The 15711-nt window shown below is 51.7% G+C and overlaps 7 protein-coding genes across 7 annotated transcripts; 1 reads left to right on the plus strand and 6 right to left on the minus strand.

Moving 5' to 3' along the window:
- Positions 1 to 9: 9 nt before the first annotated feature.
- On the plus strand, positions 10 to 3166 carry CC1G_07207 (other/FunK1 protein kinase; the record flags this gene model as incomplete). The annotated part of the gene is made up of 7 exons (XM_001840425.2): positions 10 to 86; positions 134 to 788; positions 840 to 911; positions 971 to 1054; positions 1113 to 1845; positions 1900 to 2081; positions 2139 to 3166. The coding sequence occupies 7 exons, from the start codon at positions 10 to 12 to the stop codon at positions 2991 to 2993; spliced, it is 2658 nt and encodes an 885-aa protein (XP_001840477.2). The 3' UTR covers positions 2994 to 3166.
- A 771-nt stretch (positions 3167 to 3937) lies between these two features.
- On the minus strand, positions 3938 to 5243 carry CC1G_15633 (hypothetical protein; the record flags this gene model as incomplete). The annotated part of the gene is made up of 3 exons (XM_002911045.1): positions 3938 to 4719; positions 4774 to 5173; positions 5223 to 5243. The coding sequence occupies 3 exons, from the start codon at positions 5241 to 5243 to the stop codon at positions 3938 to 3940; spliced, it is 1203 nt and encodes a 400-aa protein (XP_002911091.1).
- Positions 5244 to 5545: 302 nt separating this feature from the next.
- CC1G_15634 (hypothetical protein) lies at positions 5546 to 6908 on the minus strand (the record flags this gene model as incomplete). Its single annotated transcript, XM_002911046.1, has 6 exons — positions 5546 to 5607; positions 5668 to 5835; positions 5884 to 6059; positions 6086 to 6096; positions 6141 to 6241; positions 6299 to 6908. 6 exons carry the CDS (start codon positions 6906 to 6908, stop codon positions 5546 to 5548), a joined length of 1128 nt encoding a protein of 375 aa, XP_002911092.1.
- An 879-nt stretch (positions 6909 to 7787) lies between these two features.
- CC1G_15635 (hypothetical protein) lies at positions 7788 to 8557 on the minus strand (the record flags this gene model as incomplete). Its single annotated transcript, XM_002911047.1, has 3 exons — positions 7788 to 7969; positions 8214 to 8313; positions 8405 to 8557. 3 exons carry the CDS (start codon positions 8555 to 8557, stop codon positions 7788 to 7790), a joined length of 435 nt encoding a protein of 144 aa, XP_002911093.1.
- A 385-nt stretch (positions 8558 to 8942) lies between these two features.
- On the minus strand, positions 8943 to 9886 carry CC1G_07205 (hypothetical protein; the record flags this gene model as incomplete). Its single annotated transcript, XM_001840423.1, has 7 exons — positions 8943 to 8972; positions 9031 to 9170; positions 9230 to 9347; positions 9413 to 9455; positions 9515 to 9623; positions 9685 to 9746; positions 9813 to 9886. 7 exons carry the CDS (start codon positions 9884 to 9886, stop codon positions 8943 to 8945), a joined length of 576 nt encoding a protein of 191 aa, XP_001840475.1.
- A 675-nt stretch (positions 9887 to 10561) lies between these two features.
- Positions 10562 to 11913, minus strand: CC1G_07204 (hypothetical protein; the record flags this gene model as incomplete). The annotated part of the gene is made up of 8 exons (XM_001840422.2): positions 10562 to 10963; positions 11014 to 11159; positions 11222 to 11277; positions 11334 to 11395; positions 11449 to 11480; positions 11553 to 11654; positions 11710 to 11771; positions 11837 to 11913. The coding sequence occupies 8 exons, from the start codon at positions 11911 to 11913 to the stop codon at positions 10562 to 10564; spliced, it is 939 nt and encodes a 312-aa protein (XP_001840474.2).
- A 622-nt stretch (positions 11914 to 12535) lies between these two features.
- CC1G_07203 (hypothetical protein) lies at positions 12536 to 14126 on the minus strand (the record flags this gene model as incomplete). Its single annotated transcript, XM_001840421.2, has 9 exons — positions 12536 to 12565; positions 12617 to 12762; positions 12816 to 12872; positions 12928 to 12985; positions 13038 to 13080; positions 13141 to 13249; positions 13303 to 13364; positions 13423 to 13634; positions 14013 to 14126. The coding sequence occupies 9 exons, from the start codon at positions 14124 to 14126 to the stop codon at positions 12536 to 12538; spliced, it is 831 nt and encodes a 276-aa protein (XP_001840473.2).
- Between the last annotated feature and the right edge of the window lie 1585 nt (positions 14127 to 15711).

Raw genomic sequence — 15711 nt, forward strand, 5'->3', positions numbered from 1 at the left:
CGTCCACCGATGTTCACCGGAGGACACCAGGGAACTTGCTTCCCGCGCGCATATAACATAGAAGCGCCTGCACCATCTGCGCAAGGGTAAGTGGCTCCATCTGGCTTTGAGCTCAGGCTGACATTTGCGACAGGACCTCCCCTCGAACTGTTCGTACCCACGGGGAAGAGAAAAAGTTAGTAGAGCTTCGTGACGAGATTGCACAGGAAATGGATGGCGAGTTTGTCGAGGTCACGTTCGATGAATTCAGCCATCGCTATCTTCCTTTCGAGCCTCAGGAAAATGAAGTAGACGCCACGGTCACTAGTTTGCTTTCGAATGAATCTCCCAATATCACTGCTACTCCTGCCACTGCCACACCTGTCACTGCCACACCCGTCCCTGGAAGTACCGCCCAAAAACCCCTTCGCCGTTCGAGCCGCCAACCTGGCAATCCAGCGATTGAGCCTGAGGAACCGATGAGCATTTTGGAGGAGGTTCCTGATGGGCTCCGCTTTGGTCATTTTCCTCAAACGCCCCTCGCTTCAGGTCTCCAGGAGGACAAAGCATTCGCTCATATCGCAGAAATAGCGACCGCCATTGCAGAGGGACCAGCACCGGCCGGGAGAGAACGTAACTCTTTCGCCTATGTGGATTGCCCTCGAAGGAAGATCGAAGGGCGCCACCCTGGGTCGAACAACCTTATCGATAGCGCGATGGCGTCAGGAGCTGCGACGTCGGGGGCTCTCGACACTTCGAGGATTGCTCTCGTGTGCGAATACAAGCTACACTGCGACGATAAGATCAAGGTGAGTATAGAGATGTTTTTCAACGCACCGATCTCAAGCCATCTTTCACAGAATGCGAAGCAGGCAGTCTCCGCCAACGTTCAAATCATGAACGACGATGTACGACGCACTCATTGCTACGGGGTACGCGAGCTTCCTGATTATGACAAAATTCCACCGCATTCATGCTGACCCTTTGGCAGATGACCATCGAAAACGACCAGGTCAGGCTGTGGTTCCATTGTCGATCCCATTCGGCTGTCTCCAAGCCGTTCAGTTTTGTCAAGGTATGGACTGCGACTTACACTACCTGCAAACGAACACAACGCTGATATTGAATTACAGGAGCCCCGGAAATTCATCAAAGTTCTCCTATCGTTCCTCTTCGCAACGGAGGAAGAACTAGGCTACGACCCGAAGGTCACTCGCGTGCGCGATGGTTACATTTTCGAGCTGAACGGCACGGACGGTACTCGCTTCTTCCGCACACAAGGTGCTCCTCTCTCCGAGTACCGCTCCAGCAACATCACAGGTCGGATGACTCGAGTCTGGAAGGTGGTTGAGGTCAGATCGAATTCCGCGGCCGCTGCGAAGCTCAGGGAGAAGCCCTTCGTTTTGAAAGACGTATGGATCGAGGAGGGGGCGTCAACGGAACGCGAGGTTCAGGAGGAAATGTTCAAGGACATCAGGGGGTATTGGACAGCCGTCGATGTAGAAACAGAACCTCGTCTCCGGAGCGTGCAGGTCGAAGCGGCAAAGCTGAAGGAAGAAGTTTTGAACGAGACCTTCCAGAAATGGTTCCTTCCCATTCGGTGGGATTGTGTTGGCGGGACGACGAGGCCCGCGCCGGACAAGGCTCAGCGGCGCAGAGGCCTGTTGCTCAAGAAGGAGGACATCCCGCCACCTGTGGCCCATTCTGGCACTACCCGCCCACCAGGGCAGACCCATTTGCGCGATCTTCCCCGACAGTTCGTCGCAAAGAAGCAATATCGTACCATCGTCGAGGAGGTGTGCACTCCTGTCGGAGACCTCAAGCGATCGGACCAAGTCTTCCAAGTTCTTTATGGAATCATTCATGGTAAGTGCGCTTTTTATTTTGCATCGACTTTCGCTAACCTTTTAATATGGATAGCGCTTTTGTTGTTGTTCGGCGGCCGCTGGGTTCATCGGGATATAAGTTCTGGCAATGTACTTGGGCTCCTTGAAACTTCCCCCGATGGGGAGCTTCGGTACCAGGCCAAACTGGGTGATTTGGAGTATGCGAGGAGATACCCTCCTGCTGATGACTATGTTGCCGGAATTGACCCGAAGACGGTGCGTCGTTTTTCTCTCTTGCGCGATAGACTTGTCATGACCGTTACCTACTTGAAGGGAACACCATTCTTCATGCCATGCGAAATCCTGCTCGGCGCCTTTTTTGGCGTCCCTTTGGATTCGGAACCATCCGAGCCCACCAGGGACGCCCCATTAACTTTTAAACTCGGACAGCGCAATACACCCGTGGCCCCGATGGGTCTGGCACCCCGAATATCAGTCATCCACCACTTCCTTCACGACTTGGAGTCCATCTGGTGGATCGCAATATGGACGCTACTTACCCGCATTCCCCACCCTCTATCCAACCCCTTAAGCCGTGCCATATTCGTCAACAACATCAGGGCATATAACGACTCCGACAGGATCCAATTTTTCATGAAGGTGGTGGGGAATATCCATCCTAACGTTCAAGACGAACTCCAGGACGTTGCCCACGCGCTGGAGGCTGTAGGACGAGGCTTGTTTGGCTATCTCTCCAAATATGGTCGTGCTTTGCACCGTGGAGAGGATAGGGGCTCCGTCGTTGTCGATACTATCCACAGCAATGGCTTTGCAACCATGTTCAACATCTTCAGTCAGCTTCCGGGTCCAAATGTGCCTGCATTTGACCTGACTACCCGGTCAGACAGAACGGCTCCCTCCGCAGACAACGCGACTCCGCGGACAGACGACATTGGGGCTATCGCTCAGCCGGAGCGCAAGAGAAAGCATCGACACACCGATAACGACGCCTATCTACCTGAATCATCCAATGCCGGGTCCCAATCTCGGGGGAAACGATCGAAGACTAGCGGTCAAAACCCGGGCAAGCAATCCAGCGGTCGAAACTCGGGCAAGCGATCCAGTGGTCAAACCTCGGGCAAACGATCCAGCGGGTCGAGGTCGAAGTCGTCGAAGTCGAGATCCTAGTCGAAAGCAGATAGATACCATACCGACACCGATATGTAGTCGAGTATTGCGTTGTGAATGTTGTCCCCTGGCTGGCGCTTGAGTTTTTGTTTATTTATTCGTCGTTTAATGCTCACGTTGTGTATCCTGTACATACTTGGTACATACTGCATGAATACGAAAGCTCGGATTATCATGAAATGTGTGAAGGGGTCGCAAGAAGTGTGAAACGCAGCGGACGCTGGACGGAGGTTGAGAAAGGACCAGATGGCTTCGAGACGAACCATCGTGCTTGGACTCCTCTCGATCGCCTCGTACATTAATTAGTGGGCTAAACTATGGTAAGATCAGGTATTGTTGTCGATCTCGAATCGTGAATGCGACTCTGCGAATCAGACTTCCTTCCGGACTGACGTACTGTATCACGTCAGGGTATCGTCGCATATAAGATCTCTTTGGTCTACTTGCCTGAGCTATTCTATCTCACACCTGACATTCAAGCTGGTAGAAGAGAAGTCGAAGGAAGAAATAGTCCTGGCTATAGCTATTAGCTGAGTTCGCGTTTGGAGGACCAATATCCAGGCCAAAACCAAGACTCTGACAGAACGTGACACGGCGGGCAAACAGCTGGCGACACTCGTTCCGGTGCCTATATGCCCAATCTTCCTTCTGACAGTCTTTGCTGCAGTACACTACCCAACGGAAACCGGAGCACGTTTTAAACTCGAGCTCGGTCATGCGGGGACATGTCGATGTTTGTAGATGCTTTCAGACTGGGAGTTAGAAATAGACGAGCACCAGCACCAAGTCGCGAACTTACAAAGGCGTTATCACAAATTGGAATAGTGAAAATGGGACCATCGTTCGGCATACGGACTTCATTCTTTCCATCGACAGTAACATAAACCCAATCTCTAGCTGAACGGGACTCTCGACTTCACCCCCAAGTGGTGCTATGGCAGCATTTACTGGCACCCGGGATTCGGGAAAAGGACAGCGATCACTTTGGCATTGAACACAAACCTTGTGATCTGTCTGGGCATCTCCCGCGCTGCAGCCAGCTTTTCTTGGTCGTGGACAGCATCGAAGGCGACAAGAATCCGAAGAATGGTTGGTAGTAAGCCTTCTTTGAATATATCTCGAAGGGCGACCCATTGATTAGATTCCCCCACTACAGCAGCTGAGATGACGCCGATACATAGTTCGAGTAGTTTGGGGCAGGTTGAATCTCCAATTGTCATAACAATGGCCCTGGTCCACACTTTTAGTACTCCAGCGTTGACGAGCGCCCTCCAGATACTGCGGTGACTGCAGATGGATGCGGACAGGTATCGCATACAGTGCCAGACCAGTTCTGTCTCAGGCGGAGGGCGCACATTGGATGTCGATTTTGCGCTGTTTCTAACCAGCTGATCGAATCGTCCGACTAAGGCTTTAACGAACGCGTCCAACCGAGCGCGCGACGCAAGAATCTGGTTGAAGAGCTCGTCGCGTCTGGATCCGTGTTCCTTGTTGAGCAGGTTCTGCATCAGATGCGCAGCATCGTCACAATAGGATTCCACCCCAGACATCGTCTCCACCCCGGACTTAGCTACCGGCGTTGCCCACAGCCGAAGCGCGAGTCGAATCGCCTTGGGAGACGCGAACACCGCATCCTCGAGGCTGGCGGACCTCGCGCACATCGCGTGTAGGACCTTTGACACGAGGACGCCGGTGACCACTAGTAGTAGGGGCTCCTTGACCAAAGCTGAAGCCAGGAAATCAGTTTCACCTCGTCACACACCATGTCAGAATAACGTACCATTCTTTACAATCTTTTTCGGATCGTCGAACAAGCTCATGAGTTCCCCTTCCCTAGAGTCCATCCTGTCGACTTCGAACGGATGACTGGGTAACGGTTCATCGGGGTTATCCGCTGGCGGTCTCAAGGCCCATTCCGCAAACGCAGCCAGTGAGTCGATTATCTCTTCGAATTTGGAGAGGATGATCGAGACAGTAGATTCCAGGATTCCTGGTGTTCGAGTGCAGTGGCTGACGCATGCATGGAAGACGTCAATAGCGTACCCAGTCAAGGGGAATCGTTCAACGAATTCTTGGGTTGTAGGCTGGACCAGGGAAAGCGGGAGGGGCGTATCTAGGTGTACGAGGGAAGCTTCCAACGCGGAGAGGACGTAGTTCTTGGCTGTTATTGACCTGTGAAGCTGCTTGACATGGTGGACGAGAAACAGACGTGTAATACACCCAACTTACCTTGGGATCCAATCGAACCATCTCGATTTCGAGTTGGCGATTTTGCTCGAGTGATGAAGTTAGAAGATGATTGACTTGGGAAACTGAATTATTAATGCTGATTCCATAGTACAAAGAATTATACAACAAAACGAGTATAGCAAAGAGTGTATAGAAGACGAAAGAGCCGGCGTTCCAAGTGAGTGAGTGAGAGGATGTAGTTGGTACAGGAAAGATTGAGGATAGTCAGATCTAGATTGAGTCTAGGATCGGTGCGACGTCGACGTGAAAGAGTCGATGAGAGGTGGGAGTGGATTGAAGCTCGCGACCAAGAAAACTCAGATTTACTTGGTGAATCGGTTGAACCAGTCGAGGATGGAGTTGGCGGAAGTCTCCTTGGCCCAGGCTAAAGAAAAGAGTCGTAAGTTAATCGTTTTTCGAGTGAAATTCGATGGAGATGACGCACCAGCACCAGGGTCAGTGAGATCAGCACGAGTAGCAAATCCGTGCTCGGTACCACCAAAGATTTGGGCAAAGTGAACCTTCTTCTCAGCAGCGAGGATGTCCATAGCACGATTGCGAGCCTCGGTGGGGAAAGTCATGTCGATTTCGGCGAGCGAGAGCATGAAGGGCTCTGTGAAGAATCATTAGTTGGATTCACGGGTGCTAAGACGAGACGTACTCTGGACGTTGTAGAAGTGAGACTCGGTCAAGAAAGCGGGTTGGGCGAGGGCACCGGCCAAGACGCTGTTGGTAGCAGCGGCTTCGATGGAGTATGGAGCGCCGAAGCAGTATCCGACAGAGACAAACTTGGTGTTGCGAGCTGGATGAAGTGTCGGTCTGAGTTCGGCATTTACCCTAGAACGAAAAGGAGGGAGACGTACGGAACATGGACCTGACAGCTGCGTTCCATCGAGGAACGTAGGGGTCAGCACGAACCTTTTGAGCAGTCACCCAGTTTTCGATCTCGACGGGGTCGGTGAGGTTGAAGTTTTGAGCTGGTTGTCCGAAGAAGTAGTCGAGACCAATGACGTGGTAACCTACACAGAATGAAACATCAAAAATGCGAAACGAGATGAAACGAGGAAAAAACGTACCCTTGGAAGCATACCAGTCCATCAACATGAAGTTGTTGGGGGAGAAAACGCTGTAGACGTCGGAGTAGAAGAGGATAACCTTGTCGGGGGTACCCCAGGGCTTGAACCAGTTGAAGGGTGGCTTGGAGTAGTACGTCGGAATACCAGCGATCGTAACATTCCATCCCTTCGCGATACCTCGGTATTGGGCACCTTTGACACACTGTCGGCTGACAGAGGCGAGAAGAACAGGATCTTCGACGAGCGACTCGACACTGTGCGAGTGGGCCTCGATTTCACCGTCCTCTCCGATGGCGTCGGCAGTAAGAGGCTGGGGTTGAGCAGCTTCGAGCTCGGCAGCGGCCTCCTCTAGCGATGGCTCTGGGATAACTTCGGGAGTATCGGTCGAGAGAGCTTCGGTGGTGGGCTCAGGGAGAGGCTCGGAGGTTGGGATAGGCTCGACTGCGAGGATCTCGGCGGGAACGACGGAGGGGAAGGGGAGCTCAGCGGGGGCGGATTCGACGGCACCTTCGTCTTGACGAGCGACATGAGGGGCGGTGGGGACGGCGAAAGTCGAGAGAGGGAAAGCCAGGAAGGCTACAAGGAGTGTCGAAATCCGGATTCGGGCCATTTGTGCCAAAGGTTAAAGGAGGTCTCGGTTAAGAGAGTGGAAGGGATAACTTAGAAAATAGATAGAGAATGGGAGGAAAAGGAGAAAGGAAGGAAGGACCTGGAGAACCTTTGCGACCTCACTTCGTGGTCTTTTAAAGGAAGGGAAAAAATGTCACGATTACCGGATGTGATAAGAGATGAGAACCCGACGGAACCAAAGGTCGGTAAGGTATGCATCAAATCAGGAAGCGCCCACAATCGTTCCTGGATGCTGAGATGAGACTTGGCTGCAGTAAATCCTTGGTTGCAGTCGCTTACCTCCATCCATACCAACACTCCGACGTTCCCTGACGTTCCCCAGTGATTAGGGTGATGAACATGCAGCAAGTTTGATCACGGAGAACACCATTACGGCATATTTTGTGAGGAAGGCGTTCCAGAAGAACATTGAGGGTGCCGTGGCCGTCGTACCACTCGCCGAATCAACCGATGGTCGTGGCAATCGAAGTTGAAGAGGAATCGATTTCCTTTTCCGTTTGTATTGGAAAGTACTCAAGTCTCGCCTTGCCTTGGTACGTTGAAATAGGATAAAGTCGTTTGTTGAAAACCAAGTGAAACCCTGAATCCATCGTCGTTCGTTCCTGAACAGACAGATCGAAGTGGAGCACTTCGGAGGCGGCGAGGGAGAGTCCCATTCAAGGCTGGATGTGCCAAAACGTGGCTCGCTTAAGACACAGAGAGCCTATCACCTCCGCCACGAGAGGGAGACAGGCTAAGCGACTCGACGTCGACAACAGCCATCACATCGCTGTGGCGGTAGGACCTGCGCAGCAACCCGAATAGGTGGCGAAGGGATTCTCAATAAGTCAACTTTGTACACAGTAGGCGATAAACGTGCTTACTCTTCCCATCCTTGTGTGTATTGAATTCGAGCCGACACCCGAAGGCTGACTTCACGACTGGCTACTGAGCGGGTCCGGGACTTCCAAGCTTCTGATGAAGGCCTGGGCCTCTCAACGAGAAGTCGTTGCTGCGACCTTCCGAATTTCTCGGTTTGTGGACTGGCCCATGACAGGCACGCTGTGTATGGAGACGATACGAGTCCATGAAGATGAGCGATAGCTTTGGCCTCAAGTCGAACGTCGGGTGCGAAAACCTTCGGCTACCGCTGATCCATGGTGCTGCAGGGCGTCTGGGAAAGTTGGGCTTGACGGTTTCAATCAATCATTCAAGAGAGTTCTGAGGAACTCACCATCTGATGATCTGAACGCTCTGCCCAAGTAGGAAGCGCAAAGAGCGAGTCGGGTTGGACATACATACGCACCCGCGTGTACGCGGGAGCAAAAGAATTCATCGTGTGTGTATGAGCGTCTGAGCTCACACTCCGCAATCGAAGGTTGGTGCAGGTTCTCGCTTTTCCTGGCCTGAGATGTCTCATTGGAACATGAAGGGCTACAAGGTTTATCGATAAATTAATCAGCGCGGAACGTTCAATTCAGGTCGACCCCTACGTACCTCAAAAACGATGCGCTCTAACCTCACACGGCATCTATTCCGCGCTTGTTTCGTTGTTTCCCCAATTGGATTAAGTACGCCCAAGTGGGTTGGCCCTGAGCGGCCCTTCGAAGAGAAACACATGGTCTCTCTGTCTTGTCGTCCCTGTTCCATGGTATGTATGATGGAGTTGAATGCAGAAAGACAGAGAAAGACTGTGGTGTCTCGTTTGTGTGTCGTTTGAAAACCGGTAGAGGCCTCCCCGCACGGCTGCACCTGTACGTTGGCTGGCAGGGTCAACGTTGTCCTTCGAAACCAGGTTCCGTGGAACGGATCACACCGGCAGACGTTCGGAGTTGGTGGGATTTCGGCTTTGCGGCCAGTACCAAGTTCTTCGAAGCACTGCGCTCGTGTCTGCCCTCATCGATAGAACTTGAAGCAAAGAATTTACTGCTCTGGAACATTGTTCCCCTGGTCTTTGGTTACTTCCTCAGGAAGGATGAGAGGTGAAAACGGGGTATAATAATTTTGTAATACAGGGATATTAACAAGGACGAGATCAGCATTTCCTCCACACAATGTTGCTCTCCTGTTTGAGTATTCTACGGTGAGCACGATAATCTATCAGTAGGAGCCTATGCACTTACCCAAACACCGTTGACTGAGATCGATCCTGAGGACTGCCCAGTGGTATCGACTCGCACGTCGGTGTTGATGTTGACGACGGTGGATGATCCACAAGGACTCCACCTTGCTGGGGAGAGGTTGTTCACAAGTGTGGATTCGCCTGCAGGGAGGAAGGAATTAGTACTTGTACGCTACTTTCCATGAGTGTAATAAACCCACCTCGGCTGACTGGTCCATTGACCACGCTCGTGCCTGAGCATTCTTGGAGTTCACCTTGGAAGTAGGCAGTACTGGAGCTGACTAGTCTGGTTCCAGATGAAGCAGAATACGCCGCTCGCTACACGATGGCAAAACAGATTTGGATTCAAGAGACCTCAGAATGAAAAGCGGTAGAATACGCACCACGACCGCGTTATCGACGGAGAATGAGTAGCCGGCTGGTACCCTAGAGTGGTGATATGTTGTTGGCGAAAAAGGCAAACCTTGAATGGAAGGTCAACCTACTTGACTCCGAGGGTGACTTGACAATTTCGGCGATTCTCCGAGATGGCTACCCCGGGTCCACCTTTGGCTGAGAAGTCGTTGACGCGGACACGGATCTTGTTGGCAGCATCTGTAGTTGGAGCAGGGTGAATAAACGAGACCACCTTCGAAGCTGGATGAATCGGGCTTACTGTCGACATCGACGGCGGCGGTGCCTGGCTCGCAGCCAGTACCAATAACGCCAACGCTGGACCTGTAGACGTGCATAAGGTGTGAGAAATCTCAGAAGATCGACAAAAGTGGTAGGAGAACGCCGTACACAGAGAGGGACTGCGCAGCGACGCGTAGGAGGAGGAGAGAGAGGGCAAGGTAGAGTCGGAAGAATGCAGACATATCGATAGGAGTGAACTGAAGTTGTTTAGGAGGGATCCTGGTTGGACGACATCGTTAAATCTGGGCATTTTATAGCTTTTCGGTCGATCCAGACTGCATAATACATTTTAAGCACCTCGTGAATCGAGGAGTAGGATATGGACAAAGTGGTCCAAAGGCGCGGCTAGGTACAAATGTCGGATAAACGAAGGGGGTGGCTCCTTGCTCTTGGAGAGCTCCAGTGTAGTAACGAACATATTTTACCCAGACTGAGCGCTTCTCCATTCCCTAATATCGGTACCTGCATACCATATTCTCCACAGAATGATTAGAAAGAAGCGCATTTTGTATGGTATTGTATGCTAAGAAGTCGAGTCTATTCTCACTCGGTCTTCGTGTAGTTGACCATGATACTCCGAGAATTCGAAACACTCTCGTCATAGCAACTTTGGAATCGTTGGTGCCGTCGGCCGACTTCGATACGCATCTCAAGCATGGGAGTGTGCCTCGTACAAAATAAGGCTTTTGATTAACGTCGAAGTACTTTAATGTGACAATGTGAAAGGTCAGCCTTAATTTCTTAATCTCGTAGCGGAAGGACGCGAGAATAAAGACGTGGGGGAAATGGGAAAAGGGGTATAACGTGTAATTAGGTACAGCGTAGAAGGATTAACAAGCCTACGTTCGAACGCGAAGTTACGCCTCCACCTCAGGCTCGTCTGGACGCTCGGGGACAGGTTGCTCAGGTTCTTCTGGGCGCTCGGGTGCAGGCTCTTCAGGTTCTTCGGGTCGCTCGGGAGCTGGTTGTTCAGGCTCCTCAGGGCGTTCAGGGGTGGGTTCTTCAGGTTGCTCGGGCTCAGGATCTTCAGGCTCGGGAGTAGGATCTTCAGGCTCGGGAGTAGGATTCTCAGGCTCGGGAGTGGGTTCTTCAGGTTCTTCCGGGGTGGGATCCTCAGGAGTAGGCTCTTCGGGGGTAGGCTCCTCCGGAGTAGGCTCTTCTGGAGTAGGATCCTCGGGATCTTCAGGCTCAGGCTCTTCAGGCTGCTCAGGTACGGGCGGTGGGATCTCGCCACACTGACGCCAGACGAACGTAGCCTCCTATAATCTGAGGTTAGCGAAGAAAGGGTGGCGGGTAGGTCGAAACTCACGTAAAGATCGTCAAGAACGATGGAGCCTGTGCCGGCCCTGTTATCGGTATTGACCACGCGGAGGTCGTTGGACAGGTTGACAATCGTAGGCTCTCCGCAGGGGCTCCATACAAGAGGAGAGATTATGTTGGTGAGGATAGCCTCGCCTGAAAAGTGTCGGAGCGCGTTAGATATGGTGATTGATGGAAGAGAAAGTCGAAGAACATACCTCTGGTAGGACCAACGATCGTGGTACCACCTTGTCCTTGTTCTACCTGACTTGGACTGCGAACACGTCAGAATCGTTCTTCGAAGGAAGATTAAGAAGAGAGCATTGATACTCACAGTAGTACGCGTTGTTGGCGGACAATCGCACGTCGGCATCGGCAGAGATTCGTGCTTTCTGCAGTCGATAAAGTGAGGTGGTGTCAAGGGAGTTATAGGCAAGAAACTCACGACGAGCGTCTTCTCAGCGGCGATAGCGTATCCTTGTGGAACGCTAGAGTTCGATGAGCTTTGCTATTCCATATCTGAGGAGAAGAGGACCACTCGCTCGACACCGAGAGTGATACGACAGTTTCGTCGACCGTAGGAAATAGGAACGCCAGGGCCGGCTTCAGCCTTGTATCCTTGGATGCGGACTCTGACCTTCCCGTCAACCCCTTTGGAAAACGTCAGCGTCGATGCCTGTGTGCCCTCCAAGTCCTTAGCACTCACTATCGACGTCGACGGACGAAGTACCAGGTGGGCATCCTGTTCCAATCACACCAACACTCGTACTGACGCGTTCAAAGAGTCCAGTCAGACCTTATTGAGTACGGTGTAACTTATCGATAGTACTTACACGTTGAGGGGGATGGCTGCGACGCGTAGCGCGACGAGTGAGAGAGTGAGGTAGACTTTGAGGAGGGTAGACGTCATTGAGGACTGTGGAGCGGGAAGACTGGGCGTTTGGTTCGGCAGAGAAGCGCAGAGTCTATTTCTCAATTTATTGCCGAATTTATTCGCGCCCTGGTGGCCTGGAATGATTCGCTCTGCTGGTTCCTCCTCACCTAACGGAGAGGAACGAGGGAAAATAGCTCGAAATTCCCCACACCAGAGTCGCGAACCGTGTAGAAAGTGCGGCGTCTCGGAGAAATAGACAAGGGCGCTTGGGAAAGAAATAAGGCTCCCGGGGTGTTTGAAAGCCACGAGGGCTTCTGTTCCGCTCAAAATCCAGCTTAAATCCCTTCAAAAGCATGGACGGACGACGATCCTCTGCCTCAGGTGACGCAGCGCGTAACTTTGAGTGAAACCGATTTCCTGTTAAGGCGATAAAAAACGACGCTTTCCAACGCGAATGCATTGTCTATGCCATTTGTCCCTGGTTCGAAGCGCCGTTGGGAAAGTCTAAATAGTGCGGCCATTCTCAGGCCTTCTCTCAGGCCAGATATCGAGCTTCTTTGGCTTATTCAGGGACCGTCCTTAAAGATCACATCATGAAAACATCGAGCCATACAACCCTACGGAAAGTAACAGACTACTGAAGAGATTCCTATGTTTGCTAGCACTTGCGCCAGACGAACGTTCCCTCCTGAAAAGAGGTCAGTTTCTACTGGAGTTCACAAAGCGATTCCAAACGCACCCAGACATCGTCAACCGAGATAGAGCCTGAACGTTGTCGATTCCCCGCATTATTGACCCGCAGATCCGTTCCTAGATTGAGGATCGCATCCTTTCCACACGGACTCCAAACGCGAGGCGAGACCTCGTTGGTAAGCGTAGATTCGCCTTCAGTAGCTGATTAGTTCGGTTCACAATAGGATGTCATTAAAATAACATACCCTTAGTTGGCCCTGAGACCGTCGTAGATCCTTTGCCCTGCTCCAGTTCACCTTGGACTGAGTATATCTGGTCAGCGCTCGCTTCGTGAACGCCCATAAGTACAGTACGCACAGTAGGCGAGGCTGGAGCTCGTCAAAGTGACGCCAGACTGAGCTGAATAGGAGGCTTTCTATGAACGAGCCAAATGAGCTTCGGTATCGAATGTCGATGGATCTACCTACCGCGACCGTTTTCTCAGCAGCAAAGGAGTAGCCTTCAGGGACGCTGAAGGTGTGTGGTCAACTTCCCCGCCCGACTGTCAACTCCAAATGCAGTTCGACGTACTCAACAGCTAGAGTCACCCTGCAGTTTCGTCGACTGGACGAGATCCGCAGCCCAGGGCCAGCTTCAGCCTTGAATCTCTGGACGCGGACCTTGATCTTCTGGTTCTTATCTATCCACGAAGTCAATATAGGTTCGAGAGGTGCTGATAAAGGTGCGACTTACTGTCGACGTCAACGACGGCCGTTCCTGGAGGACACCCAGAGCCGTTTGCCCTCGCGCTCTTTCTGGTTCATTATCGAATATTAATTGCTCTGAACTACAAGACACTGAAGCTCAACGTACACAGTGAGTGTTTGGGCCGCAACATGAAGAAACAGCAGCGAAAACGCAAGGTACAGCTTGAGGAACGACGTCATTCTCGGTATCAAACAGAGCTGTAGCTCGTGAGGAGGTTTGAAGTTGCCAAGAAGCGATGGTCGAAGTTCTTCGTCCTTCCTGCTGTTATATTCGAAACTGATCGGTCTGGATGATTCGGTGTGTTGGTCTCTCCTGACCTGACTGAGGGTAGTGAAGGGAAAAGAAGTGGAGGAATACACCGACTTGCTCGTGAACGGTGTAGACAGTGCGGCGTGGCGGAAAAATGTAGGGAATATATCAGCCCACGGGATTTCCTGCTCCGCTCAAAGTCCAACTCAAATCCATTCTAATTCCTCGTTCCTATTATCGTCATTTGTGTTTTTGAGCTTCCCATTAACTAAGGGGAACTCGGAGCAGGGATATCGAAGCAATTGAGGCGGTGGATACACGCCTCCGTGCGAAGTTCCGTAAATCGTCGCAGATTGAGTAGGTCATTGGTAGGTCATGTGTGTAGGAACGACTGGAACATGCTGCATGAAGTAACTCCGCGTTACCATAGCTTGAGGTCGCCGTACATTCATCGCGTCGAGCTGTGACGATAAGGGGGAGTTGGTCCTCAGCCTGGCGTTGTATGGGGAATCGCCTGGCCTCTGATGACCCAGAGACTGGACGCCGTCACCATCGTCCATCTAGCTGTATTGGATAGAGAGCCGCGTCAGACACCCATCAAGCGCGAAGATCTGAAGGCTATGACTGAGTCTCGAGTTCCAGTCAATATTTCGCTTTACCCGTCACTACATTTTCGATGAAAATTCGTTTGCACATACGAACGCAATAGCTAAGATATCTTCAAGCTTTCTCCGTACCACAACCGCCTTTTGCGATCGTGGACTACCCTGGTCGCCTGGGAATTCATAGACATCGGCTCCGAATGTGACGCATTATCTAAGGGCATAGGCACTCAATGTGAAGGTACAGACAAACAAGAACATACGACTTGGAGGCGCCAAGTCGCGGACTTCCACCGAAGTGGCGGTGCAACAGCATCAGTCACACAGAGACTGGCTGCGTTTTTCTTCTCTCCTTGAGCCACGATGCACTACTAGTAGTAGCCGCCAAAAGCTTGCGATAACTCTCGACAGAGACTGACACGCCTTAGCCCTATAATCTCCCTCCCCTCGTGCGTTTACAACAGGGCCTGCCTCGAGAGTCTTTGGGTCGAACCTCGGCACCGCTACCTAAAATCCGATTCTCATCGTCGCGCAATGGTTGGCCTGTGGACATGGAACCTTTGTCCGTCTGCGATATACCTATAATCTCGGATGAAACTCGAGCACTCTTATTGGACGATCAGCGCAGACAGGCATTGGTTCGGTACATCGACTTCTCTCATTGGTTCTTCGTCGCGGGTTCTCGGACATTTCGAGGCTTCTTTCTCCAAGACTTGGTCGCACCCTGATCTCGGAAACTGGAGGAGGTATGTACTTGTTCTCTCAGAATCCAGCTGTCTTGTTGCGTTCGCGTCTCTAACGTCGCTTGACCATCTCCCAGTGTTGTCCACGATTTGAACTCGTGAGCGAGTCGAGCTACGAAGATAATCGACGTCGCGTAGTAGGTCTCCGTTGTGCACGAATCCCTCCGTCTAACCGCCTCTGCCTAGCCGCTTAAAGTCTCTTTCCGACTCCCCAATCTTATTTCCGTTCTTGCGAGGAAGAAGGCGGATCCACCGTCAACTGACCGCATCACCGAAAGTCGTGGAATCGAATTATTGAAACTAGGCAGGCATTTGAATTGAATTTGAAGTGTGTTTCTTTCGTATTCAGCTTCTTGAAAAACGCGTTGACGATTAACACAGCCATTTGAATGGATGGGAGAAAGGAACGCGCCAGATATTGTTTTTTCGAGCCGATTTTATCCCGACTTCTTTGACCGAGGAGATTTAAACCGTTCGCCCTTCGTGTCGCCCCACGTTCAAGCAAGATGATCTCTCTTCTTACCTTCTTAGGTGTCGTCTTTTTGAAAGGTTCGTCGAACATTTTATCGCCCTTTGGCCGGGGAACTGACCGAGTTTTGCTGCTGTTCGTTAGCTTTATCTGTTGCTGGACAAGGTTCAGCTTCCAGATGGTGCGACAGCTGGACTGGCGTTTGCTTCCAGCGTCTCTACGATGCAGGAAGTGATTCTGCCTGGGGATATGTTTTCCCGCCATCTCCTCGAAGCGAGTTCATTGGTATCATGACCGCTCCCATCAGGACTGGATGGATGGCGCCAGGAAT

Source organism: Coprinopsis cinerea, assembly GCF_000182895.1.
Source record: "Coprinopsis cinerea okayama7#130 chromosome 6 map unlocalized cont3.6, whole genome shotgun sequence".
In the NCBI taxonomy this organism is placed as follows: Eukaryota; Fungi; Basidiomycota; class Agaricomycetes; order Agaricales; family Psathyrellaceae; genus Coprinopsis; species Coprinopsis cinerea.